The sequence below is a fragment of the Chrysochloris asiatica genome, unplaced genomic scaffold (assembly GCF_000296735.1).
Source record: "Chrysochloris asiatica unplaced genomic scaffold, ChrAsi1.0 scaffold00056, whole genome shotgun sequence".
NCBI lineage: Eukaryota > Metazoa > Chordata > Mammalia > Afrosoricida > Chrysochloridae > Chrysochloris > Chrysochloris asiatica.
In genome coordinates this window covers 5,564,692-5,588,894 of record NW_006408574.1, presented here as the reverse complement: position 1 = coordinate 5,588,894, position 24,203 = coordinate 5,564,692, and the positions used below count along the sequence as shown (strand labels likewise).

At 47.3% G+C, this 24,203-nt stretch overlaps 1 protein-coding gene across 2 annotated transcripts in view; it reads right to left on the bottom strand.

Annotated features, from left to right (window-relative positions):
- DOCK8 (dedicator of cytokinesis 8) overlaps positions 1 to 24,203 on the bottom strand; it is a 170,155-nt gene that overhangs the window by 111,189 nt on the left and 34,763 nt on the right. For both annotated transcript variants that reach the window (XM_006863731.1, XM_006863730.1), the window contains 6 exons: positions 13,839 to 13,962; positions 10,654 to 10,866; positions 8,549 to 8,634; positions 5,386 to 5,452; positions 3,472 to 3,621; positions 294 to 374 (listed from right to left, as the gene is read on the bottom strand). In XM_006863731.1, coding sequence (XP_006863793.1) covers positions 294 to 374; positions 3,472 to 3,621; positions 5,386 to 5,452; positions 8,549 to 8,634; positions 10,654 to 10,866; positions 13,839 to 13,962 — 721 coding nt within the window. The remainder of the gene's footprint in view (positions 1 to 293; positions 375 to 3,471; positions 3,622 to 5,385; positions 5,453 to 8,548; positions 8,635 to 10,653; positions 10,867 to 13,838; positions 13,963 to 24,203) is intronic.

Genomic DNA, 24,203 nt, shown 5'->3' with positions numbered 1-24,203 from the left:
TGAGTTAAATAACTTATTTCTCTCAAAATGTATCATCCATGACTAGTTTCTCTTTCTTCTTTTGTTTATATTCAATGCACTGGATCACAAGGCCAGTTTGAACCTCAAGGTCAGCAGTTTGAACCTACCAGCCACTCCTGGGAAACCCTATACAGGGTCTCTATGAGTAGACCCGATTTGACGGCACATCACACCAACAGCATCTGAGGACCACGCGCCACTATTTCATGGCCACTCCTGAAAATATCCAATTGCTCTCAAATGTCGCTGTAGAACAAGACGGCAGCACGTACCTTCCCGCCGTCGCTCTCTTTGATGGCCACGTAAGGTTCGGCACAGTCTCCAATCTCCCCCTGCTGCAGGACCTTCTCAATCTGAAAGCACAGGGTAAACATCCACCTCAGGTATCCAGGCAACATCAGAAGGATGTTTTATGACCCCATCTGACAACATGGGATGATGCCTATGGGAAGTTTCTAGATTCAAACGTAATGAAGAGTATTATTCAGTTCTGTTAAAAAAAAACCACACCAGAAACAGATCCTAAAGGCTTATGAAATGTTAACAGTGGCTACACACGAAATGTGGGCAGCAATTCTCTGTAGGATCACGGGTGAGTTTTCTTTCCTTCCCATGGCTGATGTGTATTCTCTATTTTTAAACAATAAACATGCATAATGTCTACAATAAAAATGCAATAAAAGCTATTTGGTAAAGCGAAGCCCAGGAGACATACGTAAGAAGGGAAAAAGCTCATTTTCTTTATTATTGCTCACACAGTTTAAAAGAAAAAAAAAATCAGACTGGGGACTAGAACCTTCCCCCACGATGAATAAATGAACAGAATAAATGATTTGTAACCATCTCCATGGAACTCATTCCGATTTAGTAGAAATCCTTCTCTTGATTTAACAGCCTGGAAAGAAATTCCAAGGCAGAGGGATGTTGCAGCTCGTCTGAAGATGTTTGTTGTTGTTGTGAAGTGCCATCGAGTCAGTTCAAACTCATAGCGACCCTGTAGAGGGTTTCCAAGGAGTAGCTGGCGGGTTTGAACCGCTGACCTTGTGGTTAATAGTCCAGTGCTGATCCTACAGCGCCACTCCAGGGCTCTGAAGTAGGGATACAGAGTCTCCAGTGTTTCTAGTCCTATTCAACAAATAATTTAGGGTCTTCTTCCACTTTGCTTCAGGTAAAGGGTCAACTTGACCAATGACCATAAAGGTTGGGCACCAGGTGTAGACCGAAGAAAAGAAGAATGAAATATCCTAACTCTCTGCTCCAAGAAAACTCCATTTCACTTAGATGGGGGTGGGGTGGGGGAGTACACGTTAGCTCCATTAGCTTTGTGTCCTTGGTTGAAATAGTCCTTCTGAGGAGTGGCTGGTGAGTTTGAACCACCGACCTTGTAGTCCAGCATTCATCCTACAGCGACACACCAAGACTCCATTCCAATTGTTAAGTGCCATTGAATCAGGTCCCACTCATACCAACCCTGTAGAGGGTTTTCAAGGCGCGGCTGGTGAGTTTGAACCACTGATCTTGCAGTCCAGTGCTCATCCTATAGTACCACACCAGGACAGTAGGAGAGGTTATTAATCAGGAACAAAGAACTTAAACCAGGGTAAACCTACTGATGGAAGGCTGTTTAGTGCGGCTTCAAAAGACGTCTCCTGAAGCTACTCAACAAACATCTCCAGGGAGGACGCAGGATCTCCCCTCCCCTCCCATTGCCACCGTCTGAAGAGAAAGTTGGTTCCTCTGGGAGACACATGCCTGAGAACAGTGAGCACACCCCAGACCCTATTGCCTTGAGTCCATTCTGACTTATGACAACCTGACAGGACTGCCCCATAGGGCTCCCGAGGCTGTGATCTTTACGGGAGCAAATCTCCAGGTCTTTCTCACGCGGATCATCACATGGGTTAGCAGTGGAGCACTTAGGTACTCTGTCACCAGAGCTCCTTCCTCAAACTAGCCCCGTCAGTCAGCACCATTCACTCACTCAGTCATTCGAAAACGGGTGGTGGCTGCTGGGGAGAGGAGAGGAAGAGCAAGGGGAGAGCCCCTCGTCTTCAGAAGCTCAGACAGAGTCATGGGACTTGGAAAATGAATCAGGAGGTTCACTCCACCACGATGACAGCGGATAAAGACGTGGTCTCTGAACAGAGGTTGTAGCGGCTGCTGTTAGGTGCCATCTGGTGGACTCCAACCCACAGGGACCCCATGTTCGGCCGAACAAATCACTGCCTAGTTCTGCGTCACCCTCACAATGGAGGCCATGTTTGACCCCACAGTTGTAGCCTCTGTGCCAATCCATCTCGCTGAAGGTCTTCTTTTTTCCTGACCAGGGACCGGTCCCTTCTGATGACATGTCCAGAGTCACTGAGCTGAAAAGTCTCTCCGCTCTCTTTTCTAAGGAGCGTTCCGACTGTACGTCAGCACAGATTCGCTTACTCCTCTGGCAGTCCCTGGTAGACGCACTATTCCTTCCAGCACCATAATTCAAATTTGTTAATTCTTCTCCACTCTTCCTTATTCAGTGTCCAGCTTTCACATTAAGAAATGAAAACTCCATGGCTTGAACCAGTCCTAGTGGGCAGTGAGGGACCCAGAGGAGAGAGGTACCCAGAATCTGGAAGCAGGGGAGTCTACATTCAACCAGACCAGCAGATACCATTCCCTTTATTGCCTGGGGCCCTGAGATCTGAAAGCCCACTGCGTGTCCACTGGGGGTTATGTGTAAAAAGTGTGTCGGTCCTTATAGTCATGGGAAGTGGGGAAACCCACATCTCACAATCCACCTGGGAATTAAAAAAATACATTATTTTAAAATACTCTCAAAGTTCAGCATGTGTAATATTAATAATAATCACTTCTTTATTCACCAATTGCTAACATTGCCCCATAATTTCGTGGTGACTCCTACTCTTTACATTAGGAGCCCAGGAAGCATGGTGGTTAAGAACTCAGCTGCTTACCAAAAAGGTTAGCTGTTCGAACCCAGCAGCTGCCCCATGGGAGAAAGTGGAGGCAGTCTACTTTGGTGAAGATTTACAGCTTGAGAAACCCCATGATGCAGTTCTACTCCACCCTACGCATTTGCTTTGCTTTGGTATTGTCTATATTAATACTTTTTTTTTTTCTTAAGACTTATTTTATTGTGGTGAAAATATATCTAAAACATTTGCTATTTCCATCTTTTCTCAGGTCCCATTCAGTGACATTAATTATGTTCAGCGTGTGGTATAACCATCGCCGCCAACATTGCTTATCCTACAGCACCACACCTGTATCTGGTGCTGAATTTTCTAGTCTGGGAAGGAAAGAGGGACGCTGAGAAGAAAATAAAGAGAATTTCCTCGCAGAAGGGAAGTCGACACTCTGACACCCCCTCACCCTAAACAGGTGCTGGGACCAGACGGCCCAGCAATGGGAGTGTCAGCTGAGGTCAATCTGATCATGTGTAAGTACCTTAACCACCAGGTAGATGTCCGAGGATGGGTAGGTGACTGAGAACACTGCAGATCGTGCCTGGCTGGACGCAGCCACGGACGGAGTGTGAGCGCGCAGGAAACCTTTGAACTGGTCCGAGTTCAGGTCACAGTGGAAATTCTCTGAGATCTGTAAATGGGCAGAAAAGTGGGAAAGAAGGTAAAGACCTGTTGCTCTCATGGTTTAAACGTTTGTTTCAAAGACCAAGCGTGAAAAGACACAAATACAAGGACAGAGCCTCATCATGAAAGCAGCTGCTGACAAGTTGCTGCGGAAACCGAAAGTCTTGGACCACAATTCCTAGATATTTGAAAGCCATTTAAGACAGACTCCTTGGCATATTTAAACTGGCACTGTTGCTGTTAAGTGCCGTCGAGTCGGTTCCGACCCATAGCGACCCTGTACAGGGTTTCCGAGGGTGTAAATCCTTCCGGGAGTAGAAAGCCTCATCTTTCTCCCGCGGAGCGGCTGGTAGTTTCGAACCGCTGACCTTAAGGTTCGCAGCCCGATTCGTAACCACTAGGAAACCCTCGGAAACCCTGTACAGGGTCGCTATGGGTCGGAACCGACTCGACGGCACTTAACAACAACAACATAGGCGTTGTGCTCCCATAAAGATTTACAGCCTCAGAAACCCTATACAGGGTCGCTATGAGTCGGAACCAACTCCACAGCACACAGCCACCACCACCATAGGGGTACTGGTGTGGTGCTGTGGGTTAATGCACCAGACTGAAAAGCCGTTTAAACTGCAAGGTCAGCTGCTCCTCAGAAACCCTACACAGGGTCACTATGGGTCAGAACTCACTTGACAGCACGTAACAACAACATAGGGGTACTCTGAGGGGCGCTGGTGGTGCAAAAGTTAAGCACTAAACAAAAGGTTGGCACTTCAAATCCCCAGAGAGATTCCACAGGAGGGAGACCTCACGATTGGTTCCCAAAGAGATTATAGCTAAAACAAACCCATGGGGCAGTTCTTCTTGGTCACACGGGGTCTCTAGGAGTCAGACTGGACTTGACGGCACTGGGTATGGTATGGTTGCTTCTTATTATAAGGAGCCTGGTGGTGCAGGGGTTAAGTACTCCACTGCCAACTGAAAGGTTAGCAGTTTGAATCCACCAGCCACTCTTTGGGAGACAGAAGTAGCAGTCGGCTCCAGTAAAGATACACAGCCTCGGAATCCGTAGGGGGCGGTCCTGCTCTGTCTTGTAGGGTTACTAACACTTGACAGTGGGTGTGAATACAATTTCTGGGGTTATTAATATTCATTCTTTAGTCTACATTCGAGAGACAGTTGTTTCCAGAAATCCACATGGTTGTGGGCCAACAGAGGCCGCAGCATCCTGCTATGCTTTTACTATTGCTGTTTTAACTCCTTGAATAGCTACAAGACCACCAACCACAAAGATACTCCTCTTGGGTCGCCGAGTCCTTTTCGCTTAAAAGCGCATTACCCTGGGTGAGCTCTTCCCCAATGACGATGGGAGAGCTGTACCCCCAAGCTGCCTTCTGTGAACCATTTTGCGGTGCCAACTCTCCCCAGCTGAAGAAGCATCTGTCAACATGCATTTAAATTGCTCTCCGATGGGTGGGCCCACATGCCCACCGTGCCCTCTCTCTCTGTATTCCAGCCCAGCCACTACCTTCCTCAGGCTTTTTCCTTTAAGACTCGGCTAAGAATGCAAATTGCCAATGTCGCCAGAACACTCACTCAAAAACTGCAAAGACAAGAGAACAGAGCCCATCAAAGGACACATGCTTTCAAATCCCAGCTGCTGTTGCTACGTAGGCATGAGACTTACAAACAGGAGCCCAGGGCACGTGGATGGTGGTCTGTGTGCTTTGCGGATGTGTCATTCTTCCTCTTACTTAGGGTTGCGGCTGCTTACCTTTTTCCTCTCCTTGACGTCATACAGGGCAATGCTGACAAACAGAGGTTCAATCTCAATCTCAAACCTGTGGAAGGAAGAGAGACATGTCGTGAAAACTGTAATTTAGCTAATTTGGAGATTTCTGCAAGTACCTGGAACTAAGAAATGATCAAAGAGGCAGATGTATTTGGATAACTCCATGTATACGGGAATCATGGAATAATAAAATGTTGCCCACAAGTCGATTCTGACTCGTAATGACCTTGTAGGATAGAGTAGAATTACCCCTATAGGTTTTCCAAGGCTGTAAATCTTTATAGAAACAGTCTGCCCCATCTTTCTCCCATTGGGTGACTGGTGGGTTCGAACCACCAACATTTCAACAAGCAGGCTGAGAGCTTAATCAGCACAGACTGGACCCCACGGCAGTGGGCTTGGGTTTCTGCTGGGATATGACTTGAGAAATATGGGGGGAGTCGCTGAAACTTTGTAATCAGTTGAAATCGTGGTGAATGGGAACATTCTCATAAAAAAAGCTTGAGACACACTTCCAGAGAGTTGTGCAAAAAGCAGGTTTCTTGATTCCACCTAGGATCTAATTGGGGCTAGGGGTGGTGGTGTGAGGTACTGAGAGTCTTTCTAAGCTACGTTTCAAACAAGTTCACACCTAGAAGATTCTTTCAAGTACAAAGCAACATCAACTTTGAGACTTTGAGAGACTTTCTCCCACCCTTGAAACACAAGAGAAAAATGCTTTTTGCTTTCTTCTTTTTTCGTGATGCATCGGACAGTTGTCGTGGCTACAGACAATTCTCTCTGTATCCTTAAGGCTTTGTGTATGTCTCAAAAGCAACACACAGATATTCCTAGGTCTCAACAAGTTTTCACAAAGTCCTTCAGTAGATAAAAATGATAATAATGTAAATTGTTGTTGTTAAGTGCTATCGAGTTGGTTCTGACCCATAGCAACCCTGTATAGAGTTTCTGAGGAGCGGATGGTGAGCTTGAACCACCGACCTTGTGGTTCAAACCGACTTTGCAATCCAGCACACTAGCCCCAGCGCCACATCAGGACTCGAGGATTATAAATAGGTACCTGCAGAGCCATGCCAGTAAGGAAATGCATGTCTCTAGCATTCTATCGCTCCATATTTCACTATCCACATTCACTATTTTAACAGCTTAGGTTTTTATAAGAAATTTTGTTTCTTGTATCCAGTTTACACCAAGTTGCTGGATCTTAATTTTGATTCATCTCTCCCCTTGCCAGCCCATGTCAATATGGATGATATTTAAGACACACGTGGGGTAGCCATGAATCAAAATCAACTTCATGGCAACTGGTGTTTGGGTGGAGCGAGGGATTCTAAGGAGAGCTGTTACTAACTTTGTATTTAAGCTGAACTTGTAGGTAAGTCATAAAAGTACACAGGCTTTTTATTTAGCCATACAAACCCTGGTGGCAAAGCGCTGGGCTGCTAACCACAAAGTCAGCGGTTCAAACCCACCAGCTACTCCTTGAGATAAAGATAAGGCTGCCATAAACATCTACAGTCTCGGACACCCTACCCAGGGTCACTGTGAGTCGGAACCCCCTCAATGGCAGGGGGCTAGGGTTTGGGTTTGGGTTTTAATTTAAGAACAGGCTTGATTTAAAAGCCGCACATGCAGTAGGTGAAGGCGATTGTGATGGAAAATTGTTGTGAGTGGGGACTGTTTCAAGGAGACCTGGTGGCGCAGTAAAGTGCTTGGCTGCCCACTGAACCCATCAGCTGCTCTGTGGGAGAAAGGTGTGGCAGTCTGCGTCTGTAAAGATGGTTGTTGTTGTTGTTGCTAAGTGTTGTCGAGTTGGTTCCAACTCATTGCGATCCTGGGTAGGGTTTCCGAGAAACAACTGGTAGGTTTGAACCACAGACCCCACAGTTAGCAGTCCCGTGCTTATCCTGCAGAGCCACTTAGAGACCCGATGGATGGGGCAGCTCTAATCTGTCCTACACATTTGTTTTGAGTTGGAATCCACTCAGTATGTAGGTTTGATTAGGGGCTAATTCAGTCATTTCAGAGTCAGAGTACATTTACATACTCCTAAAGGAGAAGCCTCGTCTTCTGCTCCCGTGAAGATTGACAGCCTTAGGAACCCTGTACAGGGTCGCTGTGAGGCGGAACCGACTCCACAGCACATAATAACCACCAACCACCAAAGAAGCAGGAGCTGTTGGTCTGGAGAAAGATGAGGCTTTCTGCTCCTGTCAAGACAGTCTCAGAAACCTATTGAGCGTCGCTATGAGCCTGAACCGACTCGATGGCACACAACAACAACAAGAGGGGTGCAGAAGTGGGGTGTTTGTAGCCTGGGACTGTACCCCGATTCTACAAGTCTACTGAATTCCTCTTTTGGCAGCTGTGGGAAATAAAATCACTAGCAACTGTACTTCACAATTTCTATGCAGAGAAATCCAAGCGATCAGATTTGAAGCTTTAACGGCATGTACCTGTCTTAACAGGCCGGGGGTTCCCACCTGTTAGAGCAGCTGTGTGGCCTGTTTTCTGGAAAGTTCTGGACGGCTTGGTGACAAACACCAGGAGGGAGAATTTCTCTGTCCCAAACAGCAAAGTGACTCATTGATTTAAACTCAGCCTGGCTGGGCTTCCTGTGGGGGCGGGGAGCGTGCTTGACAGTGGGGTCCTCGGCTTCCTGAAGGACACCCTAGTCCCCTCTGGTCACTGGATAAGCCCCAAAACTCTCACCCTGAGATAATTTTACCTTAAACCCGACACCAAAATCATCCCTCAAGGCTGCTAAACCCAGCAACGGTGATGCACTCCTTCAGGATTCTCTCTGTGGGACCAAGTGACCTCGGTAACTCAGAAGACTAGGTAGCAACCTCAGGGGGCAGTGAGTGGATGCTCACAGAGGAAGAAGTGTTCAGAAAAGGAGGCTGCGAACGACAATTTGAAGAATGGCATCTGGGCCACCAAGTGGTGCCTGCAGAAATGGTGGAATTGGTGTATTTTCTACTGTGTGTTTTCTCAACAACTAAGTGAGTTGATGAAAAAATACATAAAGATATGAATTTTCTAACAATACGTAATAATTGTAATACCGTCCAAGCGCTGATGGTAAAGACACAATGTCTATCTAAAAGACGAGATGTCGCCTGCTGTGCTTTCTAACGCTTACTTCAGGGTCAGCAGTTTGACCAGGATTCTGTTGCCCAGATGTTCCTTGGGGCATTCTGGTACCGGACGGATTTCCACAGCATCCTCCTGTTAGGAATTACATTGCAGAGAGATTAGGTGTGAGCTTCCGGAGGCAGAGATGGGCAGGCCTCCCCCACCGCCCCAACTCAGCTGGTTTGTTTCTAACAGTAGGACACCCCGGCTTTTACGAGACGTTTTGTTCTTTAGGTCCCAGCTGTCAGCATTGCAGTAAATGTCGGAAACTCAAGTAGAGAACACAAAAGAAGAGAAGGAAGAAGGAAGGAACTGGTGATATAGATATGGCTTAGTCATAAAGCCTTGTATCTATTGTTGATGGCTGACTTTCTGTTTTTGCCTGCTCCAGGTACAGATTCAGAACATTTATGTCCCCAAAAGGCATTGCTAGGAAATAGGTGGGTTTCAGATGTCAGCTCTGAATCAGAGCTAGTTGTTTGTTTCAGGATAGAATTCTCCAATGTTACAATAGTTTCCTTCCCTGTTTATGGGTTTCTTAAGTGGAAGATGGAGATTTGGGGCTGCACTGACAGGTTCTATGCAGATCCCCCCAAGTTAGAGCTCACAGAAATCCTAAATACAGGAAAGACTTCTTGTTGGGGGCCGTTGAGTCAGTTCTGACTCACAGATCCCAGTGTACAACAAATAAAACACTGCCCGGCAAAGCCCCCAGGTGGGCTCCACCTGGCAACCATTCTGTTAGGAGCTGTGTGTAGGACTGTTGACATCACTCAGGAAACTTAAACTGGTATGTTGTTGTTGTTGTTGCTGTTAGAAGCCTGTCAGTCGGTTCTGACTCATAGCGACCCGATGCAAAACCGATTTCCGGGACGGTGCTGTAGGATCAGCACTGGACAGCAACCCATGAGGTAGGCAGTTCAAACCCACCAGCTGCTCCTAGGAAACCTCATACAGGGTCTCCATGACTCGTAACTGAATCGACGGCCCTTCACAACAACAACAACTGCGCAACAGAAGGAAACTCGTCGCAGTTCTGTGCCATCCTCATATTCGTAGTTATGTTTGAACCCTTGGTTATGGCCACTGTGTTGGTCCATCTCATTGAGGGTTGTCCTTGTTTTCACCGATCTTCTACTTCACCAACCATAATGAACTTCTCCAGGGACTCATAACCTCCTGATAACATGCCCAGAGTACGTGAGTCTAGTAGTGACAAATCAAATGACAGACATGCCTACCTTACTACATAGCTACTGGAGACTTAGTCTGTGTAATTTCCCACAACCCGTCTCTCAGTGGTACTGTGGTGCTGGAAACCATAACAGGGTCACCCACTGTGGACCAGTTCAGTGGTGCTTCCAGACTCAGAGAGATGAGAAAGAAAGGCCTGGTGATCTATCTCTGAATATTAACCAGTAAAGACCCCAGAGGTCACAAGCAAAGTTTCCTTATGTTATGCACAGAGTTGTTATGAATAAGACATGGCCATCACAGCTGTAACTTTTAGCACTTAATGCGCCTTAGAAGTCAGGATGGCTAAACTTCATCTCTCATACTTTGGACATATTACCAGGAGGGACCAGTCCCTGGAGAAAGACATCATGCTTGGTAAAGTGGAGGGTCAGAGAAAAAGAGGAAGACTCCCAACTGAATGGATTGGCACTGTGGCAGCAGCAATGGGCTCAAACGTGGCAATGACTGTGAGGCTGGCCAAGGACTGGGCAGTGTTTTGTTCTATTGTGCATCGGGTTACTATGAGTCAGAACTGACTGACAGGCACCTAACTAACAGCAGCAACAACATGCAAAGGTAAGTTGCCTGGGTCAGGCGAACGGTTTGACACTCAGCTGCTAACACAGTGGTTGTCAGCTGGTGCCCACCCAGTGGAGGTTTCTGAAGGAAGCCTTGGGAATCTGCTCCCAGGAAGATGACAACCTCAGAAACTGAATGAGACTTGGATCAAAAGTGGCCCAAGGCACCTGACAACAACAGAGACTAGACAGTTAGGATATGGCATCTAGGACCACCACACTGTGGGGACAAAGTCACATTTTTCCTGTGGCTCTCAGCATCACCTCTAGCGTTCCCCCACCTGAGGCGGGCACCCACCTCATCCACCGATGGACACAGGGCGAAGAGCTCAGCCTGCCGGTTGCTCCGCCGGGCCTCCTCGTTCTGTCGCTCGAAGTCCTCGGCGCTGACCTGCAGCAGGAGGCTGTCAAGCCGAGGGTCAGGCTGCAGACTGCGCAGGTTAAAGTCGCAGGCGGTGAGAGGACCTTTCCCCGACACATCACAGAGGACGCGCAAACTGCAAGGGCCTGTCTGCAATGGGACACAGGCTTGTGAGAGTGAGCGGTCCAGGTGCGGACTGGAGGGCAAGGAGGACCCCAGACTGCTTCACTCAGGCCACCAGCATCATGTCACAGGACCAAGGCCTCCAGTTTGAGGACCAGACTGAGGGCAACCTGAAGTCTCTCCTGCCCGCTCCCAGGATGCACAGAAGCCAACACCAGGTTCCAAGAGTTTTGGCTTATTCCTTTCTGAAAATTAGCAACCAAGTCTCTTGTAACCACACATTAACCCACAGTGCCACCCCAGGACTTCGTAACATACTGGGGTGAGTCAAAAAGTATTGATACTATAGTTCTAGATGATACAGATATGGGTTTATTCCACTCAAAATGTGTTTAAACACATCTCAGGATCAATGGTTGGCTGCAGACACGTTTTCTCAGTGATATTCTTATCTTAATCTCATTATTATTCCTTAAAAATGTCCATTAAGAGCAGGGTTTCCAGTGGAACCTTCTGGGATACTTAAATGGAAGGTCAAGAGGTCAGTGGCTCTTAACAGACGCTTGTGGGACTGTACTGGGAACTCCCAAGGGGTCACTGATGGACACTAGATTTTCTCAGAGGACACAGCACAATGGCTGAAGCTCACTGGAAGACGTTTTAGGAAAATAGAACATGGCGTTGTGGAGAAGACCAGAATTTTCCCCATCATGACAACAACCTACCTGCTTATTTTCTGGGGACAGCCAGGGTTGTCCTATGAGAATCTTGTTAAGCCATTGTGCCTCATCCACCCTACAGACCTGATCTTGCCCCTTCAGACTTCTTTCTGTTCTCAAAACTCCAAGATCATTGAAAGGGAACACGATTTGCTTTCTTCAAGGGTGCCAAGCTGTCATAGTCACCTTGTGTAACTGAAAGAACTCAGAATTCTTCTGGGAAGGCTTATTACTGTAGTTGTTAAGTGCCATCTAGTCAATTCCAACTTAGAGCAAACCCGTGTAGGGTTTCTGAGAGTGGCTTGTGGGTTTGAACTGCTGACCTTGCAGTTACTAGTCCAGTGCTTATCCTATTGCACCACGCTGGGACTGGAGTCACCTTGTCCTTCAGAAATGTACAAACCCAGATGGCGGCGATGTTGACAAACAATAGCTTCCCACTTTGATTGTTGTTAAGTGTCCTCGAGTCAGTTCTGACTCCTAGTGACCCTGTATAGGGTTTCTGAGGAGCAATTGGAGAACCTGAACATCTAACCTAGTGGTTAGCAGTCCAGTGCTTTCCCTAAAGCACCACATATGACATTTGTTGTTGTTTAGTGCCTTCTAGTTGGTTCCGACTCATAGCGACTCTGCATAGGGTTTCCGAGGAGTGGCTAGTGAGGTTGAATTGCCGACCTTGCAGTTCAAACTGACTTTGCAGTCCAGCGTATTAACCCACAGCGCCATACCACATAGCGACGTGGCAAGAGCACAAACCACTGGAAACGCAGCGTGGATAGTCTTGCTTGATGCAAAGTTGCCACAAACTTCATTTGCAAGAAAGGCAGGTGGTCAGGGTCTGAGGAAGAACTGCTTTAGGAGCTAATTCCGACTCAGACAGACCTCCTAGAACAGAGGAGAACTGCCCCCCTGGGGTTCCCAGGGCTGTCCTCTGTACAGGAGCAGGCTGCCGTAATCTCTGGGCTGTGCAGCGGCTGGTGGCTTTGACCCTTAACTGACAATTACAATGTTTTCCAGGGATGGGGGCAGGCCGAAGGCTATAGTGTTGGCTGAGTTTGCGGTGTGGACACGCGGTATAACCACAGAACAAGGACAGGCTGGCCTCAGGGTCTGCCTTTCCATCCCTCTGCAGAACCCTGGTGGCACAACAGTTAAGTGCACAGCTGCAATTGTAAAGTTGGTGGTTCCTGCCCACCCAGCAGCTCTGTGGAAGAAACACCTGGTGATCTGTTGCCATGAAAATGACAGCAAACCCTAGGGGGCGGCTCTGCTCTGTCACATGGGGTCATGAGGACTATGAGTTGAAAACCAGCTGGACAGCACCCAACAGCAATGTGGCCTGAGGTTTACTTAGGCGCTCTGGTGGCACAGTGGTTAAGCTCTTGGAGTGCTCACCCAAAGGTTGGTGGTTCAAAGCCACCAGTGTCTCCATAGGATAAGGCAGCGGCAGTTGGCATCTGTAAAGAGGACAGCCTTGGAAACCCTAGGGGGAAGCTCTCCTCTGTCCCACATGGTTGCGATGAGTCAGAAGCAATTCCTCAATGACAGGTTTGGTCTTATTGGCTTTGTCTGAGACCCCTTTAAGGGTCACAAGCAAGGGACCTTGTGGTGTGGCCCAGGGTTGGTGTTGAGTGCTGTCGATTGGCTCCAACTCATAGTGACCCTGTATAGGGTTTACAAGGGTTTGAACTGATGACCCTGTGGTTCGCAGTCCAGTGCTGACCCCACAGTGCCATACCCGGAGTCCAGTGTTCCAGGGTAGGGATGCCATTTTGAAGCTTCTCAGAAGAATGTGTCGTTGCATACTTGCAAAGCAGACTTTTGCAATCACGTGGGCAGCCTTGGAAACCAGGGAGGCAGGTCCACTTCGTCCTGTGGGATCGCTATGAGGTGAGTTGACTCGATGGCAATGGAGATTTGCCCTTGGTGGCACTGTGGTTAAGGGCTGGGCTGCTAACCCCCAAACTGGCAGTTGGAGCACTCCAGTGCCTCCAACAACAACACCCTGCCTTCAGGACACAACCGAGATGACTGAGGCCCACCGCCACACCCGTTAGAGTCCTGTCACTCTGGTCTGCTGACTTACTGAGCCCCTGGGTTTCCACTGGACACCCGATTCTGTAGCCATGAGCAAGTCTGCGATGCAAGCGGTACTGAATCCGAGGGTGATGAGCCCCCTCATCTTCCAACGTTCTGGGACCACCCTTTATTCTAGCTAAAGACACACTGGCCGCTTGCCCAGGGTAGGACGTCCAGGTGTGCTGGGGTTGAGGGCGGTACCTGAGGGCTGTGTTCTGGGCACTCCAAAGCCTCCGACTCAAACATCTGTTTCTGTAGCGTCTTGTGGAAATCTTTGCGGGATCCAATCTTCTGAAAACCGAACGTCTCTGAACTGCCCTGGGTTCTTTCATGGTTGCGGTTGTTTCATTTGTAAAGGGAGACAGAGAAGGGAGAGAGAAACATAAGATTCATCATCCAAGTAAATGACTTTCATTTGGACTTACGGCTGCATGCGCTTGCAAAAAGAGGCCCAATTGTGAATCGTCCCGTCTAATTATGTAGCAGGGTCTGCTACAAGGCCCTGTTGTCAGGAGATGCAAGCTGGCCTGCAGCTGGCGTGTTATTAAAGGCAGAATTGGCCTGGGAAAATGCCACTCCATTCTGGAGGGGTGGCATTTGGCCGTGGGGCATTTGGCTGCTAGTTGAAGCAAGACCGTGACCCTAGCATAAGAAAGAGACTGGGATCTATCCAGCAATCTAGAAGCAGCAGAGAAAGATCGTTTGAAGATAAAAATAGAGGAGAATGTTTCATCTGCACAGCAAAGTGCTTAAAACATGGATTTAAAAAAAGGAAGGGCATAGTTAGGATCAAACAGAAACAGTGATTTAGACATCAGAAAGAAAGTCTTTGCTAGCAATCTCAATCTATGCTCTGTGAAGGCCAAGGAAAGCTGTGTCTTTAAAAATGTATAGCTATGGAAAGGGTGTAGAATATATGAAGTCTAGCACTTTCTCATTGAGAAAGAAATGAGGTTGTCCTGAAAAAGGGCCACAGAGGGTCTATGTGGTACCAAAGTGCAAAGTGATCATCCAAGAACAGACAGATGCTGCAAGCTGATCCCGACTCCCAGCATCCGTGTGGGACGGGCAGAGCTGCTCCCTAGGCGGTCCGAGGCTGTAAATCTTCATGGGAGCAGACAACCTCATCTTTCTCCCGAGAAGAGGCTGGTGGGTTTGGACTGCTGACTTTGCAGTTAGCAGCCCAGAGCTTAGCCCGCTGTGCCACCAAAAAAATCTGCCACCAACCAGTCTATGGAGCAAACATCTTAGCCACCCACAGGGGCACCATGAGTTGGCTGCAAAGGCAACTGTTGTTGTAATGACAATACTCAGAGTCAAAGGTTTATTTTTTCGTGAAAGCCCCACTTTTTTTGGAAAGCTCTACTTTTAAGGAGGAAAAAAATGACCAAAGGAATGAACTGTTATTAAGGAGTTCTAAGATTTAAAGAAAACAGCAAATTAAATGTCCATGTCCTCTCTTCAGTATTTACCCTTTGCCTGTTTTGAGGCTCTGGTGTGGCGCTGCGGGTTAATGTGCCAGACGGCAGAGTCATTTGAACTGCAGGGTCGGTGGGTCAAGCTCACCAGCTGCTCCTAACTTGATGGCACTTCACAACAACAACAAGATGCCAATGAAGACTTCAGAATCTTCCACAGAGAATTGTCTGAGCCAAAGAAACCCAATTCAGGAGGGAGCCTCACGAAAGGCCTATAGCATGTTGGGCTTACTGACCAGAAGGCTATCTGCTTGAACATTGCTTATTATTCATCTTGTAAAACGTATCTGTTTAGTACAGTGTTTACTTAGAATGGGACATTAACTACACACGCACACACAGGCATGTGTGCAAGCACACGTGGGTGTGTACACACACATGCACATAAGGCATGCAAACACATGTGTGCCTGCATACATGTATGTTACACACGTATGCATGGCCACACAAATGTGCACACCCATACATGACACATACACACAAACACACAGGTGCCAACACAAATGTGCACAGACGTCACACACACACATACACACATGTGCACACACACAAATGTGCACGCACCAATGCTACATACATACATACAAACATGCATGTACACCCACCCAAATGTACCCACATGTACATTACACACACACACGCAAATGTATACAAACACACATGTGCCCCCACACAAATGTGCACACGTACATCACACACATGCATACAAAGATGTGTTTGCTCACACAAATGTGCACACACATACATCACACATGCACACACACAAACACATGAGCCAACACAAGAACGCACACACAGAGGCAGATGTACAAGCACACAGTGCAAGTACACTCATGTGCACACCCATGCATGCATACACACACATGCACCCACATGGCCATGTACACACATGTAAATGTGTGCTGTACACACACACACACACACTGGCAGGCATGTGTCTGCCTCCATGAAGTGTAAGGTGTCTTCTCAAGTTTCTTTTCTCTGAACCGCTGCCTCTTCATCGGGTCAGGCAAAGAACTTCTAAGGGTTTCCCCAGAGTTTTGAGATTTTAGCATAAGAAGTTCATGCACTATATCTGAAACACTGCGCAATAAATGTTCTCCTCCAGAGACGCACAGCTTTGGGGACACATGTTTTATTGGGTGAGTGACCCCTTTGCCATCCTATACTGATGACACTGTTTTTCTTTTTGTCTTCCATTTTCTTCAGAGTGTTTTCTGGCATTCTTTACGTGGGCCCCAAACAGACATTTAAAAAAATCAGTTACAGGATATGATTAACTTAAGGGTTACTATCGTAGCGTTGTTGTTGTTGTTGTTGTTGTTATTTGCCGCGGAGTCGGAACCGACTCCACGGTACTAAAACAACACCAACATCATAATATATACACACTCTGGTGTGACGCTGTGGGTAGATGCACCAGACTGCAAAGCCATTTGTACTGCAAGGTCGGCGGTTCAAGCTCACCAGTCACTCCTCGGAAACCCAATACGGGGTTGATATGGGCCAGAACCGACTCGACGGCACTTCACAACAGCAACAACCTCTACAAGGGATCTCTGGGTGGTACAGATGGTTAAAGCGCTCAAGAGCTCGCCACAAGGTTGAAGGTTCAAGTCCACCCAGAGGCACCTTGGAGGACCAGCCTGCTCATCTACTTCCTGAAAATCAGCTGCTGTTAACCCTATGGAGCACAGCTCTCCTCTGACACACACGGAATGGTCATGCGTCCCCGGGAGCGAGCGGGACTTTTCTGTTTTAACCCTCTATAGACACCAGCCTGAGGGGTTTGGCTCTGGGAAGCATTCACACTGGTGTCTTCCGTGGTGCTGTGTGGAAACTTTCCACCCTTCCTCATTCTTGATTGAACTTCCCCTTTTTAAGCCCTCAGAAAGTCACAAAGCTCCCGGTGGCAGCCAGGGCGGAGCTGTCTGGGAGGAGCCGGCAAGTGCAAACGGATGACTCATTCCAGAACTGCCAGTTACAAAAACAGGAACCACAACAAGATGGGCAGCCCAGCCTCATTACCCCACCCTCACCCCAGGCATCTGTGCCAAATATGGCCACATTCCTGTTGAGCCTCCTCCCAGATGAGGGGAAGACAGGAGTGGGCCTAGGGAGGAGAAACCAGTCTCATGAAGTAAACACAACCCACCGCTTCACAGGAGAACTCGATTCTTGCATGTCTGGGACAACCCAGAGCGCAAACATTCTGTGAGAGCAATCTCATTGGGTCTGGAAGTGAGAGTCAGAGGGTCTGCGTTCAGACGCTCTCACTTTCTAGCTGGGAGACCTAGGCCGAGTGGCCAAAGCTCTCTGACCCTCAATCTCCTCCAATGTCAAACGGGAGAAACATTGCTCATAGCAAAGGGCTGTGGTGAGTGGCAGAAAATGATACACGCACACTCCTCTTCTTCTGTTTGCATGTTCCTTACCCTCTCCCTGATTCCTTTCCCCCTTCCCTTCCTGTCCAGTTCAATCCCAAACTCATAAGGTGCATCAATACAAGGGGGCCATCCATGCCTGGGGCAGGTGAGAGATAGCCCAAGGAACCCAGAGTGGGAAGTTGAAGCCCAAACAAGGTGGAAAACCAGTTCCTGTTGAGCCAATTTGGATTCATGGCAACCCCGTGTATGTCGGAGTACGACTGTGCTCCCCGGGGGTTTCAATGGCAGATTCTGTAGAAGCAGACCACCAAGCCTTTTGTCTGAGGCATCTCTGGGTGGGATTCGACTTTGCAGTCAGCAGCTGAGCACATTAACTGTTTGCAGCAACAATGAACAGAGCATCTGAGTAGGACAGCCTGGTTTGGGGAATCGGAACCCAAATGTTGTATAAAGGCATCTAAGTCTGTTTCCACTCATTCTTCCACATGACCAACACACATGTATGCAGTGTCTCCCAAGAAGGTGGTTCTGAAGATACCAAGAGGAGCACACAGGAATCCAAAGTCTAACGGAGTCCCCATCCTAAATGAGGCCATGGTCTGGTGAGACGATCATATATGGCAGGAGAGGAGAGCACGTACACAGGTGATTAGAATCAATGGTAGATTTCTGCTATACATCGAGTCGCTATGAGTCAGGACCCACCAGACAGCATCCAACAACAACAATGTGACAGACAAGAGCTTCTCTGAGAAATACCTACGACCTGCTGGCCAGGTCAGGGAAGGCTCTGGGGGAGCTTTACACATTTGTGTTGAGACTTAGTGGATGTGAACCGGTGAAGACCTGGAGTCAGGGATCAGGAGTAACCAGGTAAGGCCCACAGCAGCCTGCTCTTTATAGCTGCTGAGAGGGATGACCCTGGTTGGCTTCCCATAAGTCTAGAGAGCAAAGCGCTCAGTGTTCCTGGCAGCCAGCAACACAACCACTGACTGCAGGAATCAGCAATTATTGATCAGGGGGAGATGTTTATGGTGTTTGGGGAGTGACCGCATCGTAGGCACCCGTTGAGTCTGAGGTGTTTGCCAGTCCACAGGGAGTAAGAGATGGAGCCGTAAAACAGATGGCTACCCCCCTCTTTGATGTCCCCGCTCACCTTGAGCAAGGGCCTCCCTGCAGAATTGCCTTAATCACGAAGTTAGAGAGAGAGTCAAACTCTCTGGGCCTTCCTGACAGGTCTCGCAGAATCAACAGCATATAAACAACTTTCATTACTTATGGCTTCCCACCTCCACAGAGACATCAAGAACACTCTGAAGTTGGATCGTTCTTGGGGTTCATTTATAGAAAAAGACGGGGGGAGTAATACTTAACCCAGACAACGTCACCCACAGGATGCCACCCAATTTCAAGCCACAAAATTACCAGACTCTATGGAAACAAGAGGAGATGCGCAAGCAATCCTGACACCAGTATCTGCTAGACCGAGGGCCATTTCCAGGAGCTACGGAGACAGCGGACACCAAGAACGACACCACAGATGCAAACAGAGAATGGGATGTGGCCCAGGAAGCTCCGGGTCTGAGCTCACACGGGCAAACATTTCAAGAAGGAAAATGCATGTCTCCTAAAAGGAGAGCCAGTGCCCTGCATTTTTCATTGTGGTTTCATCTTTCCCCGTGGAGGTAACAAGGAACTCTCCAACGTGCTTCCCTCCTTCTGGGCAGTACCATTGGGCTGATTTTAAGGTCTCAAAGATAAAAGTTGAATGGCAAGTGTTCTGTAGAATGATGAGTGTGGGAGGCAAACCTGTGGTCATTACTGTACTGCTCTACCTACTAAGTGGGATGCAAGTTCATTATCACAGAAAGCAGAGCTATAAAAGTCTGTCCCTAGATACTACAGAGAAATGTACGATCAGCAAGGAAGTAATGGGGGCATGAAAGGGCTAACTAAATCAGTTCTGGAATGCCAAAGACACGCCCATCAGAGGCACAGTGGGCTCCTCCAGAGAAGAGACCAGGGGCCTTTAGAATCCTTGGGATTGATCCCTTTGACATGCTAACATCCCGGCTTTCCCAGAAGGCTTCGGAGCTTATTTAACTTGGAAATAAAATAGGTTGGATAAGTTGAATTGAAACTAGGCAAGACCCAAATGGTTAAGTCTTAGGATTTCCCAAGTCTTAGGAATTATTCCAAGAATATACAAATCTACGGAGTCCTGGTGTGGTGCTACACGATAAACGCTGGACTGCTAGCTACAAGGTCAGGACAACAACAATCTATAGGACTCTTGCAGAGAAATCTACTCTGAATCATTAAAAGAAAATGCTCAGTAGCAATGACTTGTTGCATTTTTCCTTCCTTTGCATAATGTTTTTGTTAAGTGCTGTTGAGCTGGTTCCGACCCATAGCAGCCACCCTGTATAGCGTTTCCTAGGAGCAGCTGGTGAGCTTAAACCGCCACCCTTGTGGCTCAAATTGACTTTGTAGTCTAGTGCATTAACCCACAGCACCACAGCAGGACTCTTTTGCATACAGTGCCTTATTTTTGTTGTTAGGTGCCATCCGGTTGGTTCTGACACGTAGTGACCCTCTGCACACCAGAAGGCAACACTGCACAGACCTGTGCCATCTCACAATTGTTGTCATATTTGAGCCACTGGGCCAATCCGTACCCTTGGGGGGTCTTCCTCTTTTTTGCTGACCCTCCACTTTACCAAGCATGATGTCCTTCTCTAGGGACTGATCCCTCCTGACAACAGGTCTTATTAATTGGTGTAAATTATGGGGACAACTGAGCTATATCGTCGTGAGTAATATTTGATAAGTAGGACAAGGCTAATATTTATGGCCAGATGTCAGGAAATGTTCTGGACACTTTACATATGCTACTGTGTTTTCTGTATACAACAGAAATCAAGAAGTTGGAGCCACTGGAACTCCTTTTCTCCTCATGAGAAAATCGAGGCACAAAGATCTAAAACAATGTGCCTTACATCACACAGCAAGTAAGCAGCAGCATTGGGAATACGCTTCCTTGGACCCCTGATCCCTGGGTGGAGCACATGGCTAAATAGTGGACCAGAGCATAGATCGGCACTGGACTGCTCACCACCAGGTCAGCGGTTCACACCCACCAGTTGCTCCTGGGAAATCCTATACAGGGTCCTTATGAGTCGGAACAGACTTGACTGCACCTAACATGTTGAACAGTGCTAGCCTAAAGGTCGGCAGTTGGACCCCACCCAGAGGCATCTTGTGAGGCAGGCGTGTCCATCCCTGGGAAGCACAGCTGTACTATGTGTATAAGGAATCACCATGAGTTGGAAGCGTAACCCGTAAGAGCTCCGGCTCCAAAGAAACAATCAAACTTTAAAAATAGCTTCTCATCAAATGAACCCAGCCACAGCCTTAACCCACAGTGGTCACTACTGAAGGCCAGCCATGGTCCTAGATTTCTCTCCACTCTTGTTGTTGTTGTTAGGTGTCACTGAGTTGGTACCGACTCAGAGAAACCTTACGCACAACAGAACAAAACACTGCCCAGTCCTAGGCTAACCTTATAATCACTGCTATGTTTGAGCCCACTGATGCTGCCACTTTGCCAATCCATCTCATTGGGGGTCTTCCTGTTTTTCTCTGACCCTCCACCTTACCAAACATGATATCCTTCTCAAGTGACTGGTCCCTCCTGACAATATGTCTGAAGTATGAGAGATGAAGTTTGGCCATCGTGGCCTCCAAGGAGCAATTTGGCTGCACGGCTTCCAACACAGATCTATTGGTTCTTTTGTCAGTCCATGGCACTTTCAATATTCTCTTCCAACACCATAACTCAAAGGCATCAATTCTTCTACGGTCTTCCTTATTCACTGTCCAGCTTTCACATGCATATGAGGTTATTGAAAACACCATGGCTTGGGTCAGGCACACCTTAGTCCTCAAGCTGACATCTTTGCTCTTCAACACTTTAAAAAGGTCTTGTGCAGCAGATTTGCTTAATGCAATGCGTTGTTTGATTTCTGGACTGCAGCTTCCATGAGTTTTGATGGTTGATCTGAGAAAAACTAAGTCTTTGACAACTTCAATCTTTTCTCCATTGATACGGATGTGGCTTATTGGAGGCATTTTGGGAGACATCTTCACTCTTATAACGTACAATTAAGATTCATCTTTTTTGACAAATGCATAGTCACGTAGCCCCCTCACCAATCAAGATACACACCCGCTTTTCACTTATGGACAGGTTGTTGTTGTTGTTGTTGTTGTTAAGTGCTGTCAAGTAGGTTCCGACTCATAGCAACTCTGTATAGGGTTTCCAAGGAGCAGTTGGTGGGTTTAAAATGCCTACCTTGTGGTTAGCAGTCCATTGCTTATCCTACAGCACCACACTAGCATGGTAAGGTTCAAAAGTTAGCGTTCCATGAAAATGGAGGATGACCACAGCTGATCACAGAACAGAGCATGACTACATTGTTGTTAACTGTCTAATTAAATCATTACAGAACTACAAAACCAGTGAGAACTGCGGCCCAGTCACACTGCCTGACACAGAACCCTAACCAACCCAGCCGGCCTCATTCTCACCTGGCTCCTGGGCAGGGATTACTGCTGGAGGTAAGTCCTTACGGAGCCAAATGGTCGGACAGTGGATTTTCTACTGCTGTTGTAAATGTGAAATGTCAGATAATGAGACAGCCGCTAAGGGAGGAATAGAAGCAGAAGAATTCCACCATGTTCCCTGATTCTCCCATTCCCCTTAGAAGTCCACCCTTTCCCCAGCCCCAGGCCCTGTCTCTGAAGCTCTGCCTCTCCCAGAGTCCCATATACATGGAATCAGACCACACGTGGTCTTTTGTGTCTGCCTTCTTTTTTCCTTGCAGAGTCGCTCATGGTGTTGTATGTTTCGGTCGCTGGTTCTATTCGGCAGTGGCTGAGTTAGGTTCCACTGCGCAGGTGTACCGCTTAGCCACTCACCCACTTAGGACTTGGGCAGTTTGCCGTCTGGGAAACATTTGCAAATCAGCTATTATATGAACATGTTGTTGTTGTTGTTAAGTGTCGTTGAGTCAGTTCTGACTCATAACGACCCTGTATAGGGTTTCTGAGGAGCCACTGGTGAGTTTGAACCGCTGATCTTGTAGTTCAAACCAACCTTGGAGTCCAGAGCTTATCCCACAGTGCCACACCAGGACTCCAATTTGCCGATTCTTCCACTCATTCCATTCCTAGGAATGGAATCTCTGGATGGTATGGTAAAGGATCCTTGGTGGCACAATGGTTAAGCACTCGGCTGTAAACCAAAAGGCTGTTGGTTCACATCCAACCGGCATCTCCACTGGAGACCAGACCTGGAAATCTGCTCCCGAAAGATGAGACTTTGAAAATCCGATGGGGAAGCTTTACTCTGCCACCTGGGTCGCTGTGAGTTAGCACTGACTAGACAGCACTGGCCAACAACCACATGGTTAGGGCTATTTCATTCATTCATGAGAAATGACCACTCTTCTAACGTGGTTTTACAATTCTGCATTCCTTATAGAATATATGAGCGTTTTAGTTGCTCCAGTAATTTGTCAGCATTGGTATTATTTGTTGTTTTCTGTTTATTTGCATTTTATTGTGATCAAACACATGTAACATAAAAGTTGCCATTTTAAGCATCTGAAAATATATACAATTCAGTGGCATTAATTACATCCACAATATTGTGCAACCTTTACCATTCTCTATTTCGAAACTTTCTTCATCACCAGAAACAGAAACTGTGACCTCTGAAGCATTAACTCCCCATTCCTTCCTCTTCCCAGGCCCTGGTAACCTCTAATCTACCCCTGCCTTTATACATTGGCCCATTAGGGACATTTCATATCAACAGGATAATGCAATACTTGTCCTTTTGCGTCTAACTTATTTCATTCCGCAAAATGATTTTAAAGTTTGCCCAGGTCAAAGCATGCATCAGAATTTCATTCCTGCAAAATATCCCGTTGTATATATCCATGCAAGGAGTCCTGGTGCAGAGCTAGAGGGTCAGCACTGGACCACAAGGACAGTTTGAACCACAAGGTCACTGAGTCAGAACTGACTCAGTGACACTTAACAACATGTCCATGCAAACCACATTTTGTCTATTCATTCACCTGCTGATTGTCATGTGGGGCCTGTAACTAGTGCTGTAATGAACATGGATGGATATAAAGCATCTGATTGAATTCCTGCTTTCTGTTTTTTTGAGTTTATACCTAGTGGGGAATTGTTGGTTCATAGAGGAGAGTGCAGTGGCTCCATACGGTAAGCACTGGACTGCCAATCACAAGGTCTGCAGTTTGAGTCTGCCAGCCATTCCACAGGAGAAAGATGAGGCTTTCTGCTTCCGCAAAGATTGAACAAAAGCCTCGGAAATCCTATACAGGGTTGCTATGAGTTGGAACTGACTCAAAGGCATTTAACAAGAAGAACAACAAATTATAATTGTATGTTTAGCTATTTGAGGAACCATTAAACTGTTTTTTTATAGTGACTGCACCATTTTGTATTCCCATCAGCAATACATAAGGGATTCTAATTTCTCCCTACTCTTGCCAACACTTGCTACTTTCCCTTGAATGACTGATTACTGCCACCCTAAACAAGACCGGAGAAGAATTGATGCCTTTGAGTTGTGGTGTTGGAGGAGAATATGAAAGGTACCATGG